Here is a 14236-nt window from a genome sequence, read left to right as displayed (position 1 = left end):
TTCAAATGAATTTAGTAGCCCCAAAATGATTTAGTAGCCATTGCTAGAGAGAAAATTATTTTTTGATTGCTCAGTTATATTACCTTTTGAGGTAGCATTTCTCAAAATGTGGTCAGATTCATATTAGAATTGTCTGAACTGTATGTTAAAAAATGTACTTTTTTTTTTTTAAAGAGAGAGTGTGTACTCAGGGGAGGGGGAAAGAGAGAGAGAGAGAGAGAGAGAGAGAGAAAATCTTAAGCAAGCTCCACACCCAGTGTGGAGCCCCAACTGGGTCTTGATCTCATGATTATGCGATCATGACCTGAGCCGAAATCAAGAGTCAGACGCTTAACCAACTGAGTCACCCAGGCGCCCCTAGAAATGTACTCTTGAGCTGTACCCTAGCTAGGCCTACTAAATCAGAATCTCTGGAGTTGGCACCCAAGAATCTGCATTTTAAAAGAAGCTCCATAGGTGATGCTGGTTGATTCTGATGCACTCTCAGAGGTACACGCACTGCCCCAGGCTTTAAATCTAAAAGCCAATAATTTTAGGAAAACAAAGTTAACAGTGAATTTAGAAAGTACCAAAGCCCCTAAAGCATGGTACTAAGGCACACACACACAAAAACTTACAATACCCCAAAGGCCACAGAATTGGGAATAGTAGCCAGAGCAAAGATTTTCCTGGGCATTTCAGTGATTGTTCATTTAAAGTTGTACTGTTATGTTACCATATGGAGGGGACAGAAGACCTGAAGTGAGTTTCCTCCTCAAACTCTTGACAGTTCAACTCAACTTCCCAGAGTTGAATGAAGACTGAATTAATGTCCTTTTTTATGGCCGATAGAAACAAGATAACTACAAGAAAGGCAGAAGGAAAACTATTGACCTCATGGACCTACTGAAGGTTCACTCCTCCCTGGAGTCAGACCAGGTGTGGTTCTAGAATCTTCTGCCCTTCCTGCCCCTTAGCATGTGCTTGGCAGAGTTTGCAAAAATCTACTGGTTACATATTTTGAATTACAGATTTTGAAATATGTAGTACTGTAACAGTAAACCAATGAGATTGACTTCACGGAAATACCCTCTAATGGAAAGAATGTTTGTTTTCCTGGGCCCTGGAAATAGAACTGAAGGGCCTGGTGGATTGTTAAGAAAGTGTAGGTGCTCCAGAGCCTGACCGTCATTAGCTATGTGATGTTGGGCAAGTTATTTAAGCCCTCCGGGTTTCTACTCATCTGGAAAATAAGAACAGTCTTCACATGTATTCATGAGAACAACTTGAGAGTGTTAACACAAAAGACCAGACCTGCAGCCAGGATTCACCAAATGTTAAGAAAGAAATAGGGTGCGTATGTATTTTTCCAGAGTTCTGTACTTTCTGGATCTTCTCCAATGAAGACCTACTGCCTTTATAATCTAAAAAGTATGATAAACCACAGCTTTTTTTTTTTTTTTTTTTTTTTTTTTTTTTTTTAAGGGAATGAGCCATAAAGAGAGAAAAAAACAGTAAAACAGATGCAATCATGGTCAGAGGAGTCTGCTTTTATTTGGAGTAATGACAATATATGACCCTGGGGGTATCCTAATCAGAGTACAGACTGCAGGAAGAGTAAATTTGAAGAATTATGAGTTCTATACTGGTATCTACCATGCCCTGGCTTGGCAAACTTAGATCCCAAAATAGAGCTGTTAGGTCACAAGGTTTCCTGCTTTCCCGCCCCTCTCCGAGGCTGTTCTCTTCCATCAGGTGCAAAGCCTGGATCTCCAGCATCAAATTAAAGAAATAGAACAAACCCATCCCAGGGCTTCTTTAAATATTCAGATAAACCCATGTGCCCCTATGACTTAAATTAAGCTTTCCTAAGAAAAAGTAAGTCAATTAGTTCAAAATGTGGGTTAGTGCTTCTGGGTATTTAAAAGGGGATTTTTTTTTTCTTTTTTAGTTCATTTGGAAACATAGCCACAGGGCAGGTATATACCCACTCCTCAGCACATCCTGTGAATTGCCATGATATATCTAGATACGAATTTCTGATATCTAGAGCTTTAAAATCCAGTTCTTAAACTTCCTCAAAGTTGTGAAGATTTTTTTTTTTTTAATTTTTTTTTTTCAACGTTTATTTATTTTTGGGACAGAGAGAGACAGAGCATGAACGGGGGAGGGGCAGAGAGAGAGGGAGACACAGAATCGGAAACAGGCTCCAGGCTCTGAGCCATCAGCCCAGAGCCTGACGCGGGGCTCGAACTCACGGACCGCGAGATCGTGACCTGGCTGAAGTTGGACACTCAACTGACTGCGCCACCCAGGCGCCCCTCAAAGTTGTGAAGATATTAAAATATAAGCTTTAAATTTTATTTTGCTTTTCTCTTTTATTTTATAAGCTTTATCTTCACTGTCATTACCCATATTCATCCAAGGGTGCTTGACATCACCATAGAATATTGAGACGACACAATTTTACCCTAACTGGACTTCTTCCTTCCTTCAACAAATAATTACTGTCTAAAGTTTATAAACAAAAGTAGTCTCCAAGACATTATGCAATGTTGTTCTAGAGCAAACTTTGCGACAGGTACTGAAAAATTCATTTATCCAAGTGGTCCGGATGCTGCAAACCAAACCTTACCAAAATATAAGTAAAATTATATATTTCCGAAGAAAATTCATCTTCTTCAGAAGCCATTTCTGGGTCATAGGACATGAATATTTCCATGGCTTTCGAGAAACTGCCTACCTGCTTTCTTAAAAGGCTATCTTAAGTGAGGTTGACAATTAAAAAATATGAGAATAACATTTTCATACCAACATTTGGGCATAAAGTGGTATTTTACATTTTTGTTGTTTGTTTTGCTTTGGGTTTAGTGAATAGGCTACTTTTTTGAAATGTAGCAAGTAGTTTTAGGAAAATTTTATGTTCTAAGACAACTTTAAATAGCTCCTCCATTATTTAAAATATATGTATTTGTGACATGATAATAACATGCATCTTTATCTCCCTTTCCACCTTAATTAGTATTGCAATGGCACAGAAATATATTTTATTAATAAGAGGACTTTAACTTCCACTTTAATCACAAATATCCTTTATTTTTTCTTTAAAAAATTGTTTTTAATGTTTATTTATTTTTCAGAGACAGAGACAGAGCATGAGCAGGGGAGGGGGAGAGAGAGAGGGAGACACAGAGTCTGAAGCAGGCTCTAGGCTCTGAGCTGTCAGCACAGAGCCCGACGTGGGGCTTGAACTCACGGACCATGAGATCATGACCTGATTCGAAGTCAACTGACTGAGCCTCCCAGGCGCCCCTCCCACATATCCTTTAAGGAGATATGACTAGAAGACAAAAAACAACTATCATTAATTTTATGTTTAACTTTGACAGGCTTTACATTTGATTTCTCTATTAATCAGGTGAAGTTTCATCATCACATTGTTATAACAAAGAGCAAACTTTTAAGCTCCACAAAAACCACAATTTACTTATGGAAAACTACATTCTCCGCATGCATTACTTGTTTTAAAAACAGCCTAGGGACTGGAGGTGATTATTAGGTAGAAAGATCAAGAATTACAGTTACCAGGCAGCACTTAGAAACTAAAAATTCTACTCCTGTCAATCACTGTGTTAAGTTCACTCTGACCTGTTTTTTGACAAAGCATCAAAGATAAAAATAGGTAGTACCCTCCTTGTCCCCAGGAGATTTATGCAGAACAGCCCAGGGTTTCAAGAGAAAACACCTCATTCTAGTCTGGTTGGGTTTGTGGGCATTCCTTCTGCCTCTAAAATTCCTTACTGTCATTTCTTCTAAGACCCAGATGGGTTGCTACTTCTAAAAGCCCAGGAAAATAGTGCTGGTGTTTTAGGTACCAAGTGACAAAGATGTTTCCTAGGGCATGTCTGCTCTGCTCACAATCCAAGCTTAGGACTCTGCTTCAGTACTCTTCTGGCTTTGCAAAATTTGATACCCAAATCAAATGACACACAGGAGTATTTTAATGGTACGAAATTGTTCCTCTGAAGACTTTTTTTTTCTTTCATTCTTTGGTTCCTAGAGGCTGTATGTGGTCAAGTGACTAAGGTGTGAGCTACAAAGCCAAGCTTTCGTGCCCTATAGAGGTCTGGGAGACATTGGGCAAGTGGCTTAACCTTTGAGAGCCCTTCTGGCCTTGCTTTCCTTTTTACACTCAAACCTGGAAAATACAGCCTTAACAAATATGAGCTAACAGTTGAACACTTACTAGTGTTCCACACACTGTATTATGTACTTCAGTCATTTTAACTCATTTAATTCTTGGCAATAATCCTATGCAGTAGGGGCTATTAACTACAATCCAGATCATAAAATAATGAAAGAACCAACATACTTTTTAAAAAGGCAACTAGATGGGGCACCTGGCTGGCTCAGTGGGTAGAACATGCGACTCCTGATCTCAGGGTCGTAGGTCCGAGCTCCACGTTGGGTGTAGAGATTATGTAAAAGAAGTAGAATCTTCAAAAATAGTAAAAAAAAAAAATGTAAAGGCAACTGGGAAGGCCAAACTAGGATTCAAACCCATGCAGTCCTGTTTCAAAGATGAAGTTTTAACCACTCCGCACCACAACCTTTTGTTGAGGTTAGCTTTCTCCCCGTGTATAAATATTTGTGTGTTTACTGAATGTCTACTATGCGCCAACCACTCTGCTAAAATATGCTAAGGAACTGTATTGAAAATGAACCAGAGAGGCAGGAAGAAATAAGACAGAGTTTCTGTGCTCTTGTGGAGTTATTTTTCTTTTCTTCCACTTTGCAGAGTTAGAGTACACGGGTTCTTGTTTCATTTGAGTTCAAAACATATTGCTCAAGATGATTTTCAAGTGAATTCAACAGAAATTAACGGCGAAATTTTGAAACAAGGATATATCAGAATGGCTTCAATTTGAATTACTATTTAAACGCCATAGTATTTTATGAATTGTTAAGTAATCAAATCAAGAAAGCATGGCTTGAGAGTAATGAACTAAATGCTTTTTCTGGTCTCTGCCCCCAAGAGCCCACAAAACTTCTTGAATTTATCAATTTAAATCCTCCCAATCCACCTCTTTTAATACATGGATACCTCCATTCCTCACTCTACTTCTGCAATAACTTCCTACAGTATGTTTGTACCAGAGGGTAAATTATGGCAGGAAAACATTAAACCGGAGCAGTCTTCACATATATTTTAAGTTGCAAATAATAATGTTTCCTTGCAGTTGCTGTTTCGTCCTGATTTTTTTGAAAAAAAAAAAAATTTTATTACGTTTCTTTATTTTTGAGAGGCAGACAGAGACAGAGCATGAGCGAGGGAGGGGCAGAGAGAGAGGGAGACACAGAATCGGAAGCAGGCTCCAGGCTCTGAGCTGTCAGCACAGAGTCCGACACGGGGCTTGAAGCCACGAACCGTGAGACTATGACCTGAGCCGTTCAGACACTCAACCGACTGAGCCACCCAGGTGCCCCTCGTCCTGATTTTTAATGTAGAAATTCAGATCCATGATATTTTAAGATTTTTTACCAAGAAGTTTCTTGCTAAGTATGGATTTAACTAGGGGCTTCTGGGTGGCTCAGTCATTTAAGCATCACACTCTTGGTTTCAGCTCAGGTTGTGATCTTCATGGCTTGTGGGTTCAAGTCCCGCGTCAGGCTCTCTGCTGTCAATGTGGAGCCTGCTTTGGATCCTCTGTCTGCCTTGTTCTCTCTCTCTCTCTCAGAAATAAATAAACATTTTTTTAAAAAGAGAAATATTTTAAGAACTAAATAAAAATAAATAAATATAGACTTAACTAAATGGAGACCTTCATTCATTGACTGGGGTGCTCACCATGGCCCAGGCTCCAGCCTAAACTACAAAGGTATATCAGTGTAGCAGAGGAAACAGGCAGATAAAAAGCAACTACACCAGTGATATAATAGATGCAGCTCAGTAGGTCGGAAGCAAAAAGGAGGAAGAGCAGAATGTGTGTCTATATGGTATATAACCTTTCATCAAGTGTGACCATGAAATGGGAGTAGTGGCTTGTGAAATGAGGGGGAGACATTTGGAGTTTTTCCTTCCAAAATAATGTCACCACTTGCAAGTAATCTAAGAAATGGAGCAGCACAAATACATAGATGGTACTTTTTAATGATTATGAAAGAGATAGAAAGTGTGGAGTATCTTGGCGAAGATAGAAACATCTTACCATAGCTTTTAGAGTAATGAATTCTGACAGTGAAATAATTGCAATAAATGTTTCATACAATACTGGGATAATTTGATATAAAGAAGCTATGCATTCTGCACAAGAAATAAAGAAATCATCCTTATAAAGGAGCTATCCAGTTACAGCTGGTGGGTGACTTCAATGGATTTTATGATAAGGCAGAATCTAAGTAGAGGAATCCCAACTGGGCTGATAGGCAGAAGACAGACCCTGTTGCCTCTTTACCAGAATAATAACAAAGCCTTTTTGATTCTCTCAGTTTGGTACTGAATGAATGGATGGTGCCGCAGGATGTTTTTAAGGAATCATTTACTAAACCTGGAGTTGAACTCCTTTATAAACTCAACTGTAGTTTTGTGTTACTGGGTTTTAAAAATTAAGCAACTTGTTTGTTTGTTTGTTTTTGGTGGCGGTTGAGAAGCGTTTTTCTGGATGTTCTTCCTAAAAAATACTGTAGATTCTAACCTGAAGAGGTCTTTCCCAATATTTGATGAAGAATCATTAATGGGCAAAGAATTTTTGGTAGGTTTTCAGGAGCTGGTGCCACGAAGCAGATTCACAGTTGCCAGAAAATCAGGCCAAGGCATACTTTCCAAGGTGTGTTTTTCACACCTAAGGTCTGCGAGGGTCCTGCCCGTTGTTTGCAAACCCTTCAAGCAGCATCTGAAACTGTTGCTTTGCTAAGTCCGTTAAAAATTTATTTGCACTTGGGGTATTTTGGTTCTACTACTGCCCACCATCGCCCTCTCCCCTCTGGCTTTTGCCGGTAGAGACCTGCCCTGGGGGGTATTTTGTCCTGGGAGCACAAAACTATTTTCTTTTCTGGAAATAAGTTGACGTCAACTGGGAGCTGTTTTTGGTTGCTTTGTTTCCCGGAGCGTCCAACCCAGCACACCGCCTCCGGCAAACTGCGAGCAATTCAAAGCAGCTCGCCCAACAGGGAGGGGAGCTGGCGGAGGTGGGGGGTGGGGGGGTGAAGGGGGGCTCGACTGCAAAAGTGCTCGGCACCGGGGCTGGAACGTGGGCCAGTGTCCCCAGCTCAGCCCCTCGGCGCACTGCGCTCGCCGTGAGGGCCACGGGAGAGCATCCCCTGGTAGGTAACTTGCTGGGCGCCCACCTGAGGTTTCAACACTGCTGAAATTCCCTAACCGATTGTTCGGGCGGCCGGAAAACTGGGAGCATCCCGGGACAAAGGGCCAGCCGTCCGGAAGTAGCGCAGTGCGAATGGTGTGTGCGCGGGTCGCGCGTGCAACTAACTTAGCTGCCTAGTGCCCTGAGCTCCGGGAAACAAACAAACGCCTTCCTACACATTTCCGGGGACGTTGAGCATTTTTGACAAAGCCGGCAGCACCTCGGGGATGATTCCCGAAGAGTGCAACCACCGAACTCCTCACCTCCCCGGACGGTTCTCTGCGGACAACAGGACGCATGAGAGCGTGTGTCGTGTGTCTGTTTGCCCGAGGAACGGGAGGGGGCCCGGGAGGCACGGACTTGCCCCAGCTTGTTCACACCTGGCGCAATTTCCCCAAAGCTCTGCCGCGTACAGGGTCGAGGAAACACGCGGAGGGCGAACACAGATTGCTGGAGAAGAGAGTCAATTCCCACTTAGACGCCCACGCGGCCCAGAGACCTAGTGCCCCTCCCTTCTTTTTTTTTAAATTACAAGTTGACGGATGGGTTTCTGTTGATGCGTAAAGTTATAAGCTGCCCAGAAAGCAAGACGGGGGAGTCCGGGAGGGGGGAACCGGCAATTGACAAGTCTACAGCCCTAGTGCCTAGAATTCGGTCTCGAGGGCAAATTCGAGGACGCCCTGGAGGGGACAGGGAGGCTGCCTCACAGCAGGGTCTGCGCGCCCTGGGGTCGCGCTGCTGGGACTCGTCTCCGTTGGTTCCCCTTAGCCCCCGGGACTTGGAGCTGGCGGAGCGCCAGGGGACACTTGGGCTGCCCGAGGAGGAGAAAATTAGGATGCCGTGCGAGCTCGACATGGAAGGGGTTGTGCCGCCAAGGAAAACAACCGAGGTCTCCCGCAGCTCTGGGGGCGCTGCCCCTGGGCCGGGAGAGAGGGAGGCGGGGACGCGAGGACGCGCCCGGTGTCTGGGCGCGCCGGGGGCGGGCGTTCGGCTGGAAGTGGGACAGTGTCTCCTATGGGAAAGCGGGACCCGGCGAGCTCTTTGGCCGCCTTTCCAGTTTCGGAGGTATCCGCCCCCGTGCGCCGGAGGCAGCGCAGCCCCGAGGGCGAAAGAATGGCGGTTGGCAAACTTGGAACAAGAGCGCGCTCGGGATCCAAATTGCCGGAATTGTGGCGGCGGCGGGGGCGGCCGAGACCCAAGTTCACTTTTTCCGCCCGCCCGCCCGCCGACGGGTCTTAGGGATCGGCATTGCTCTAGCTCCAACCAGGTGGAGCGCCTCGCCAGAGGGAGTTGTGTCAGTGTGCTCCGAGGCCCGGAGGGCGGCGGCCTAAGCGTGCGGGGAGGGGTCCCTGGGGTCCGGAGCGCCTCTCCCCGAGTCTCCCCTCCCACCCGCCCCTCCCAGTCTTTCTTTCTTGCTCCTTCCCCAGGCTGGCGGGACCGGCGCAGACTTGCCCTAGACCTACGGGGAGCGCCCCGGGTCTTTAATGACAGCTTAAAAGAGGCTGTTGGAAAAGTCGAAAGGGATGAGGCTGACGTGGGGCGTGTTTCGCTCCTTTGCAAGAGTCGGAAAGGGAGCTGGGAGCCGTGCGGCTGGCCCCAGGCCCCCGCGCCTCGCCGCCAGCAAGTAGGTGGGGGAGCCGCCGCCGCCAGCCCCATCCCGCTCCCAAGCCTCGCCCGCTGCGCCCTGGCCGCGGGCGCAGAGAGGGTGCGGGGCCTCGCCGTGCCTCCTCCACCCTGCTCATTAACCTGCCTGCTCCGCTCCGGGCGGCCCCAGACCCGGCTTCTCCGAGCAGCACCCGCGGCCAGCCCGGCTCTGCCGCCTCCCCGAACCCCCGGCTCCGGGGGGCAATGAGGGGGCAGTGGAAGGGGCACTGCTCCTCGGGCATTACTTAGAGAAGCGAGACCGCCCCGCCCTCCCGCCGGCCCTCCCTCTCTCCCGCCCGGGCCCGCGCGCCACTCCGCCAGAGGGTAAGTTGGGAGTGTTTCACCCCCACCGACAGCTCTCCCTCCCCTTTCTTCACCCCCCCCCCCGTTAAAGTTTTCTTAGGAGTGGGGAGAGGGGTGGGGGAGGAAGAGGGTCCAGCCAGCCTCCGTCCTTACCCTCTCCCTGCCTAACTTACCCCCGCCTCCCCTCCCCTCCATCCCCTGCGCGCCGCTGCCCCTCCGGAGTAGCGCTCCGAACTGACAATTGGAGCGCGGCTCCTTTAAGAGCCCGGCTTTGCCTCCCGGTAGCTGAAGGTCATTAAACACAAAAGCTCTCAGCGCTGCGGTCCAATATAGCGCATGCGCCCTGCCCGAGGACTGGCAGAGAGACGGCAATATGGCGAGAATGCCTGGCAGCGGGGACTGTAACACCAGCGCGGGCGGCAGCGCCAGCGCCGCCGCCGCCGCCGCCGAGAACAATGGGGAGCGGGGCGAGGGCGAGCGCGGTGCTGGGGGCCGCGGCCGCCGCCACGGCCGCCCGCACTACTGCAGCGCGGGCGAGGAGGAGGAGGAAGAGGAGGAGGACGACGAGATCCAAGAGGTGCAGATAACGGGGGACGAGGAGGAGGAGGACGGAGGTGGGGGGCTGGAGGAGGACGAGGAGGAGGAAGAGGAGGAGGAAGAGATGGGGCTGGACTGGGACGAGCCCCTGGAGCCCGAGGACTCGGCCGGGGAGGAGTTAGAGCCCGAGCCGGTCCATATGATCAATATGGACCAGAGCGCCGCGCTGGAGCCCGAGGCGCCGCCGCGACTGCTGGCGCCCCGGGCCCGCGGCGGGCCGCCCGGGGACAGCGCCGAGCTGGACCCCGACGTGCTGCAGCGCCCCGAGCGGGCCCGGCTGAGCGAGAACACCCGGCTGGCCACCCGCTACGCCGTGCGCATCTTCCGGGAGTACCTGAGCGAGAAGGCGCAGAGCCCGGACTTCGAGACCATGGACAAGGGGGCGCTGTGCCGCGTGCTGCGCTCCTTCTACGCCGAGGCCCGCTCCAAGAGCGGCCAGCTCTACAGCAAGTCGTCGCTCATCAGCATCCGCAGCTCCCTCAACCGCTACCTCAACGAGCCCCCGTACTGCCGCACGCTCGACCTCACCAAGGACCCCGAGCTGCGCAGCGCCAACCTGACGCTGGCCGCGGTCATCCGCAAGCTCGAGGAGCAGGGCGCCGGGCCCGTGGTGCAGAAGCAAGCCATCACGCGTGCCGACCTGCGCAAGCTCTACACCTCCAGCGTCTTCAGCACCAACACGCCCTTCGGGCTGCTCAACAAGGTCTGGTTCGAGACTTGCATGTACTTCTGCACGCGCGGCCGCGAGAACCAGCGCGAGCTGGAGGAGGACTCCTTTGGGCTGGCTATGGATGAGGACGGCCGCAAGTTCGTCTACTTTAAGTCCCTCGGGCCTTACCATAAGTCGCGCTCGTCGTCGTGGAGCAAGAAGCGTGCCGAGAGCAGCGACGAGGAGAACTTGCCCCGCATGTACGAGACGGGCACCGAGTTCTGCCCCTACGCCAGCTTCGTCAAGTACCTGTCGAAGCGCAACCCCCTCTGCAAGGCGTTCTTCCAGCGGCCCCGGGACCACTGCAGCGAGGGCGATGTGACCTGGTACGAGAACAAAGCCATCGGCAAGAACTTGCTGGGCACCAGGATGCAGATGCTCTCGAAGGCGGCCAAGCTCTCCAAGACCTACACCAACCACTGCATCGGCGCCGTCTCCATCGCCACGCTCAACAGCATCGCGGGCATCGGCACCAAACTGGGCTCGCCCGCCCCGCAGGGCTGCTACGCGGAGGCTCTAAACGGGGCGGCTCGCCACCACTCCCACCACCCCCCCACCCATCCCTCCCACCACCACCGCCCCCAGCCGCCCTCGCTGGGGAACACCTATATCCTCCCCAAAGACAGCCAGGTCGGGCCCGACGTGAAATCTGAGGCTGCGCCCAAGCGCGCTCTGTACGAGTCGGTGTTCGGGTCTGGGGATATCTGCGGCCCCTCTTCCCCCAAAAGACTTTGTATCCGCCCCTCGGAGCCTGTGGATGCGGTGGTGGTGGTTTCCGTGAAACACGACCCCCTGCCTCTTCTTCCAGAAGCCAATGGGCACAGAAGCACCAATTCTCCCACAGTAGTTTCACCTGCTATTGTTTCCCCCACCCAGGTAACCAAACCAAACTCTATGCATGAAATGTTTCTTTGGTACCATTTCTAGACTAACTCCTGCTAACGCAGGTCTGGGTCCGGGGCGGGGAGGAGTTTTAAAAAGTACTAAATATACTGAATCAGATTTGATGTGGTTTGATTTCACCCTTAGGAGCTTAACTCTTGTGCTTTTCAGGAAAGTTTATGCCTAACCTTAAAAGATGTTGAGAAGCCAAGGTCCCTAACATTCAGTGCTGAGCTGTAAGGCTAAAACTTCAAAGTTCTCAGAACAAAAGGGTTGGAGGCAGCCTGACTCTCCATTGAATGCATGAGTTTAATAAGGCTCGGTGCAGGAATACCGCGCATATAAAGGAAGCAACTACTTAAAATATATTTGAGTAAAGTAACCATTAAAATACTCTTGCATATTCGCCATAGCTTACAAAGATTAAAACAAAAACGGTTATAAAAAAGAAAAAAGAAAACGTGCCAAGCCCACTTCCTGTAAGTGGGCGGGGAGTGGAGAGATTGGTAATCCAGTGCCAGTTTATACTGTAATAGGTAGCTGAATGTAAAGTGATGTTTGGGGTGCGCTTTCCATAAAATAAAGTCACTTGTTAATAGAAGGAAGGGAGATAAGCACTACCAGTCAGGCTCCCTGCCCGGTAGTGGGTAGCACCTAGGCAACAAACTTCACTGCCTCTCCCTAGCCCCATGGGGCTCACTATCTAGGGGGCAGGTAACACTTAAGAATATAGATATTTAATTAAGACAAACTGCGCAGTAGTGTGGCAAGGACATCCAAAGTTAAGAAGTTGTAGCCCAGAAGCTGAGCCCTTTGGGCAAATCAGTTTACCTCTCTGGACTTCAGAGTCCTCATCAAGGATTAGGGAACTGTTTCAATATTAATATTAGTTAATTCTCAGCAGTACCAAATTCTAGGTTGAGATTGAGGACTTGAACGGATGCTTATTATTATTTTTCCTAGAGGAATATATTCATATTACTAAAATTGTACTCATCTTTGGAATACTCTTCTCTGGGAGCCAGAAACGAGAGGTCTTTGGGGACTGTGCTCTATTCTGCAGGCAGGAGTAGCCACTGGAGGTTTTACAACTCTGACCTCCCTGCCATCATGCAGAAGTAGGAATTTCGACTGTAAGTCTGGAGGTGTAGTGTAGGCCCTTCAAGAAACAGATGTCAGGTACCTCTGTGCTTTTTCCAAAGTGGAAATTCCAGTTCTGGACAATCTGACCCTTTCAGAGGTTTACCAACTAATCATCAAGGCCAACAGAGAAAGGGGCTGCGAATGATAATATAAACAGCAAAGTTCTCTAAAATACACAAGTCCTGTACTTCTGTGTGCGTGGTACATTTCCGACAGACCAGGAGGTGGTTTTATGGAGTTGTAAGGGCGGAGAGGAGAATTCTTCTTTGGAGAATTTGGGTTTGCTTTTTCTTTGAGATCAAAAATAAATGTTCACATTCTTCTGATAAAGTAAGACCCTTATAATGTCCTGGTTTAGAGTGGCACCTGATTAATTGAGGAGTGAAAAGCCTGAGAAAGTTTAATATTAAAGTATATATCTGCTTGGAATAATAATGAAACAGTTTGCCTCCTGGCGTCAGTCTGCTGGTTTCTTGACATCAGTGTCCTATAGAATCGAGTTAAGATTCAAAAGATGGGAGGAGGGAGTTGTTCCGGTCGGTTTTGTTTTGGTCTAAGGAATGCAGTTGCTCTGTCACAGTCTTGTTTTAACTGAGTGAGATAAATCAGTTCTATAAACCTGAATACGGATTCATTTATTTTTCTTGAGTTACTGTCACGTAAATAGAGATTACAATTAAAAATAGATTTGAGTGTCCATATGTTGGCTGATTGTTATTATGCAAAACATTATTATAGCTGAGTTCCTTGTAGTTAAAACACTACAAAAAGCTGTTCACGTATTAACATGCCTGCTTTTCACTTATGTTAAAGTAAGTTTTTAACCAGGATTAAGAAGTTTAAGGGAACTCTAGTGATTCCTATAGAAGTCACCTTATGCGGTCTGAGCATTCTAAGAATGATACAAATGTTGAGTTTCTGTAGAAAGCTGATATTAAACTTTTTCCTCTTGTATTTATTAAAATCACTGTAACCTTGAGGTCCAGGGCATTTCCTGGGGATTAATGACCGGCTGGGGTTAGTGGCCCAAGGCACTGCTTTAGGCAGTCACCTCCTCTTGGCTGGTCATTAATCTTCAGGAAATGCTGTTAGGTCATTAATCTTCAGGAAATGTATGCCTTCAGCTTCAGTCACTATTACTTAATTATGAACACAGGCTATCTAACCTTAATATTGGCCAGACTCCTCAAGTGGTATTGCACAGAACTCCACCGTTGACCATCTTATTCTAGACTTCTTGATAATACACCCCGATGCTTTGATTCTCTTCTAACGTTGCAAGTTTCTCAACAAACGAAGAGCCTAGAACTTTAAATGCATTTACTCTTTTTACTTCTTGAGAGTGTTCATAAGTGGGTCATTGAAAAATGAATGCATCCAAGGATTAGCAATCATGGAATTTGTGATTTTTTCTCACGTGAAGTTCCTGATTTTTGTTGGTTTTGTGGGGTGGGGAGGGGTTATGGTAGCGGTTGTGATGGTTGCTTTAAGAAGTTCACTCTAGGGGCGCCTGGGTGGCGCAGTCGGTTAAGCGTCCGACTTCAGCCAGGTCACGATCTCGCGGTCCGTGAGTTCGAGACCCGCGTCAGGCTCTGGGCTGATGGCTCAGAGCCTGGAG

At 47.9% G+C, this 14236-nt stretch overlaps 1 protein-coding gene across 4 annotated transcripts in view; it reads left to right on the top strand.

The window, feature by feature from the left end:
• The window catches only part of KCTD1 (potassium channel tetramerization domain containing 1), a 190275-nt gene that overhangs the window by 88266 nt on the left and 87773 nt on the right, over positions 1-14236 (top strand). The window contains exon 1 of one of the 4 annotated variants that reach the window (XM_045459277.1): positions 8334-11469. The exons of 1 other annotated variant lie outside the window; for it this stretch is intronic. In XM_045459277.1, the coding sequence (XP_045315233.1) occupies positions 9661-11469 (1809 nt within the window). In that variant the 5' untranslated portion in view covers positions 8334-9660. Of the gene's footprint in view, positions 1-8333; positions 11470-14236 lie in introns of those variants that run through there. 2 more of the 4 variants (XM_045459282.1, XM_045459278.1) reach the window with 2 other exon arrangements.

The sequence above is a fragment of the Leopardus geoffroyi genome, chromosome D3 (genome assembly GCF_018350155.1).
Source record: "Leopardus geoffroyi isolate Oge1 chromosome D3, O.geoffroyi_Oge1_pat1.0, whole genome shotgun sequence".
Lineage (NCBI taxonomy): Eukaryota > Metazoa > Chordata > Mammalia > Carnivora > Felidae > Leopardus > Leopardus geoffroyi.
The sequence above is the reverse complement of the archived record's forward strand: the minus strand, read 5'-3'. Positions and strand labels throughout refer to the sequence as shown.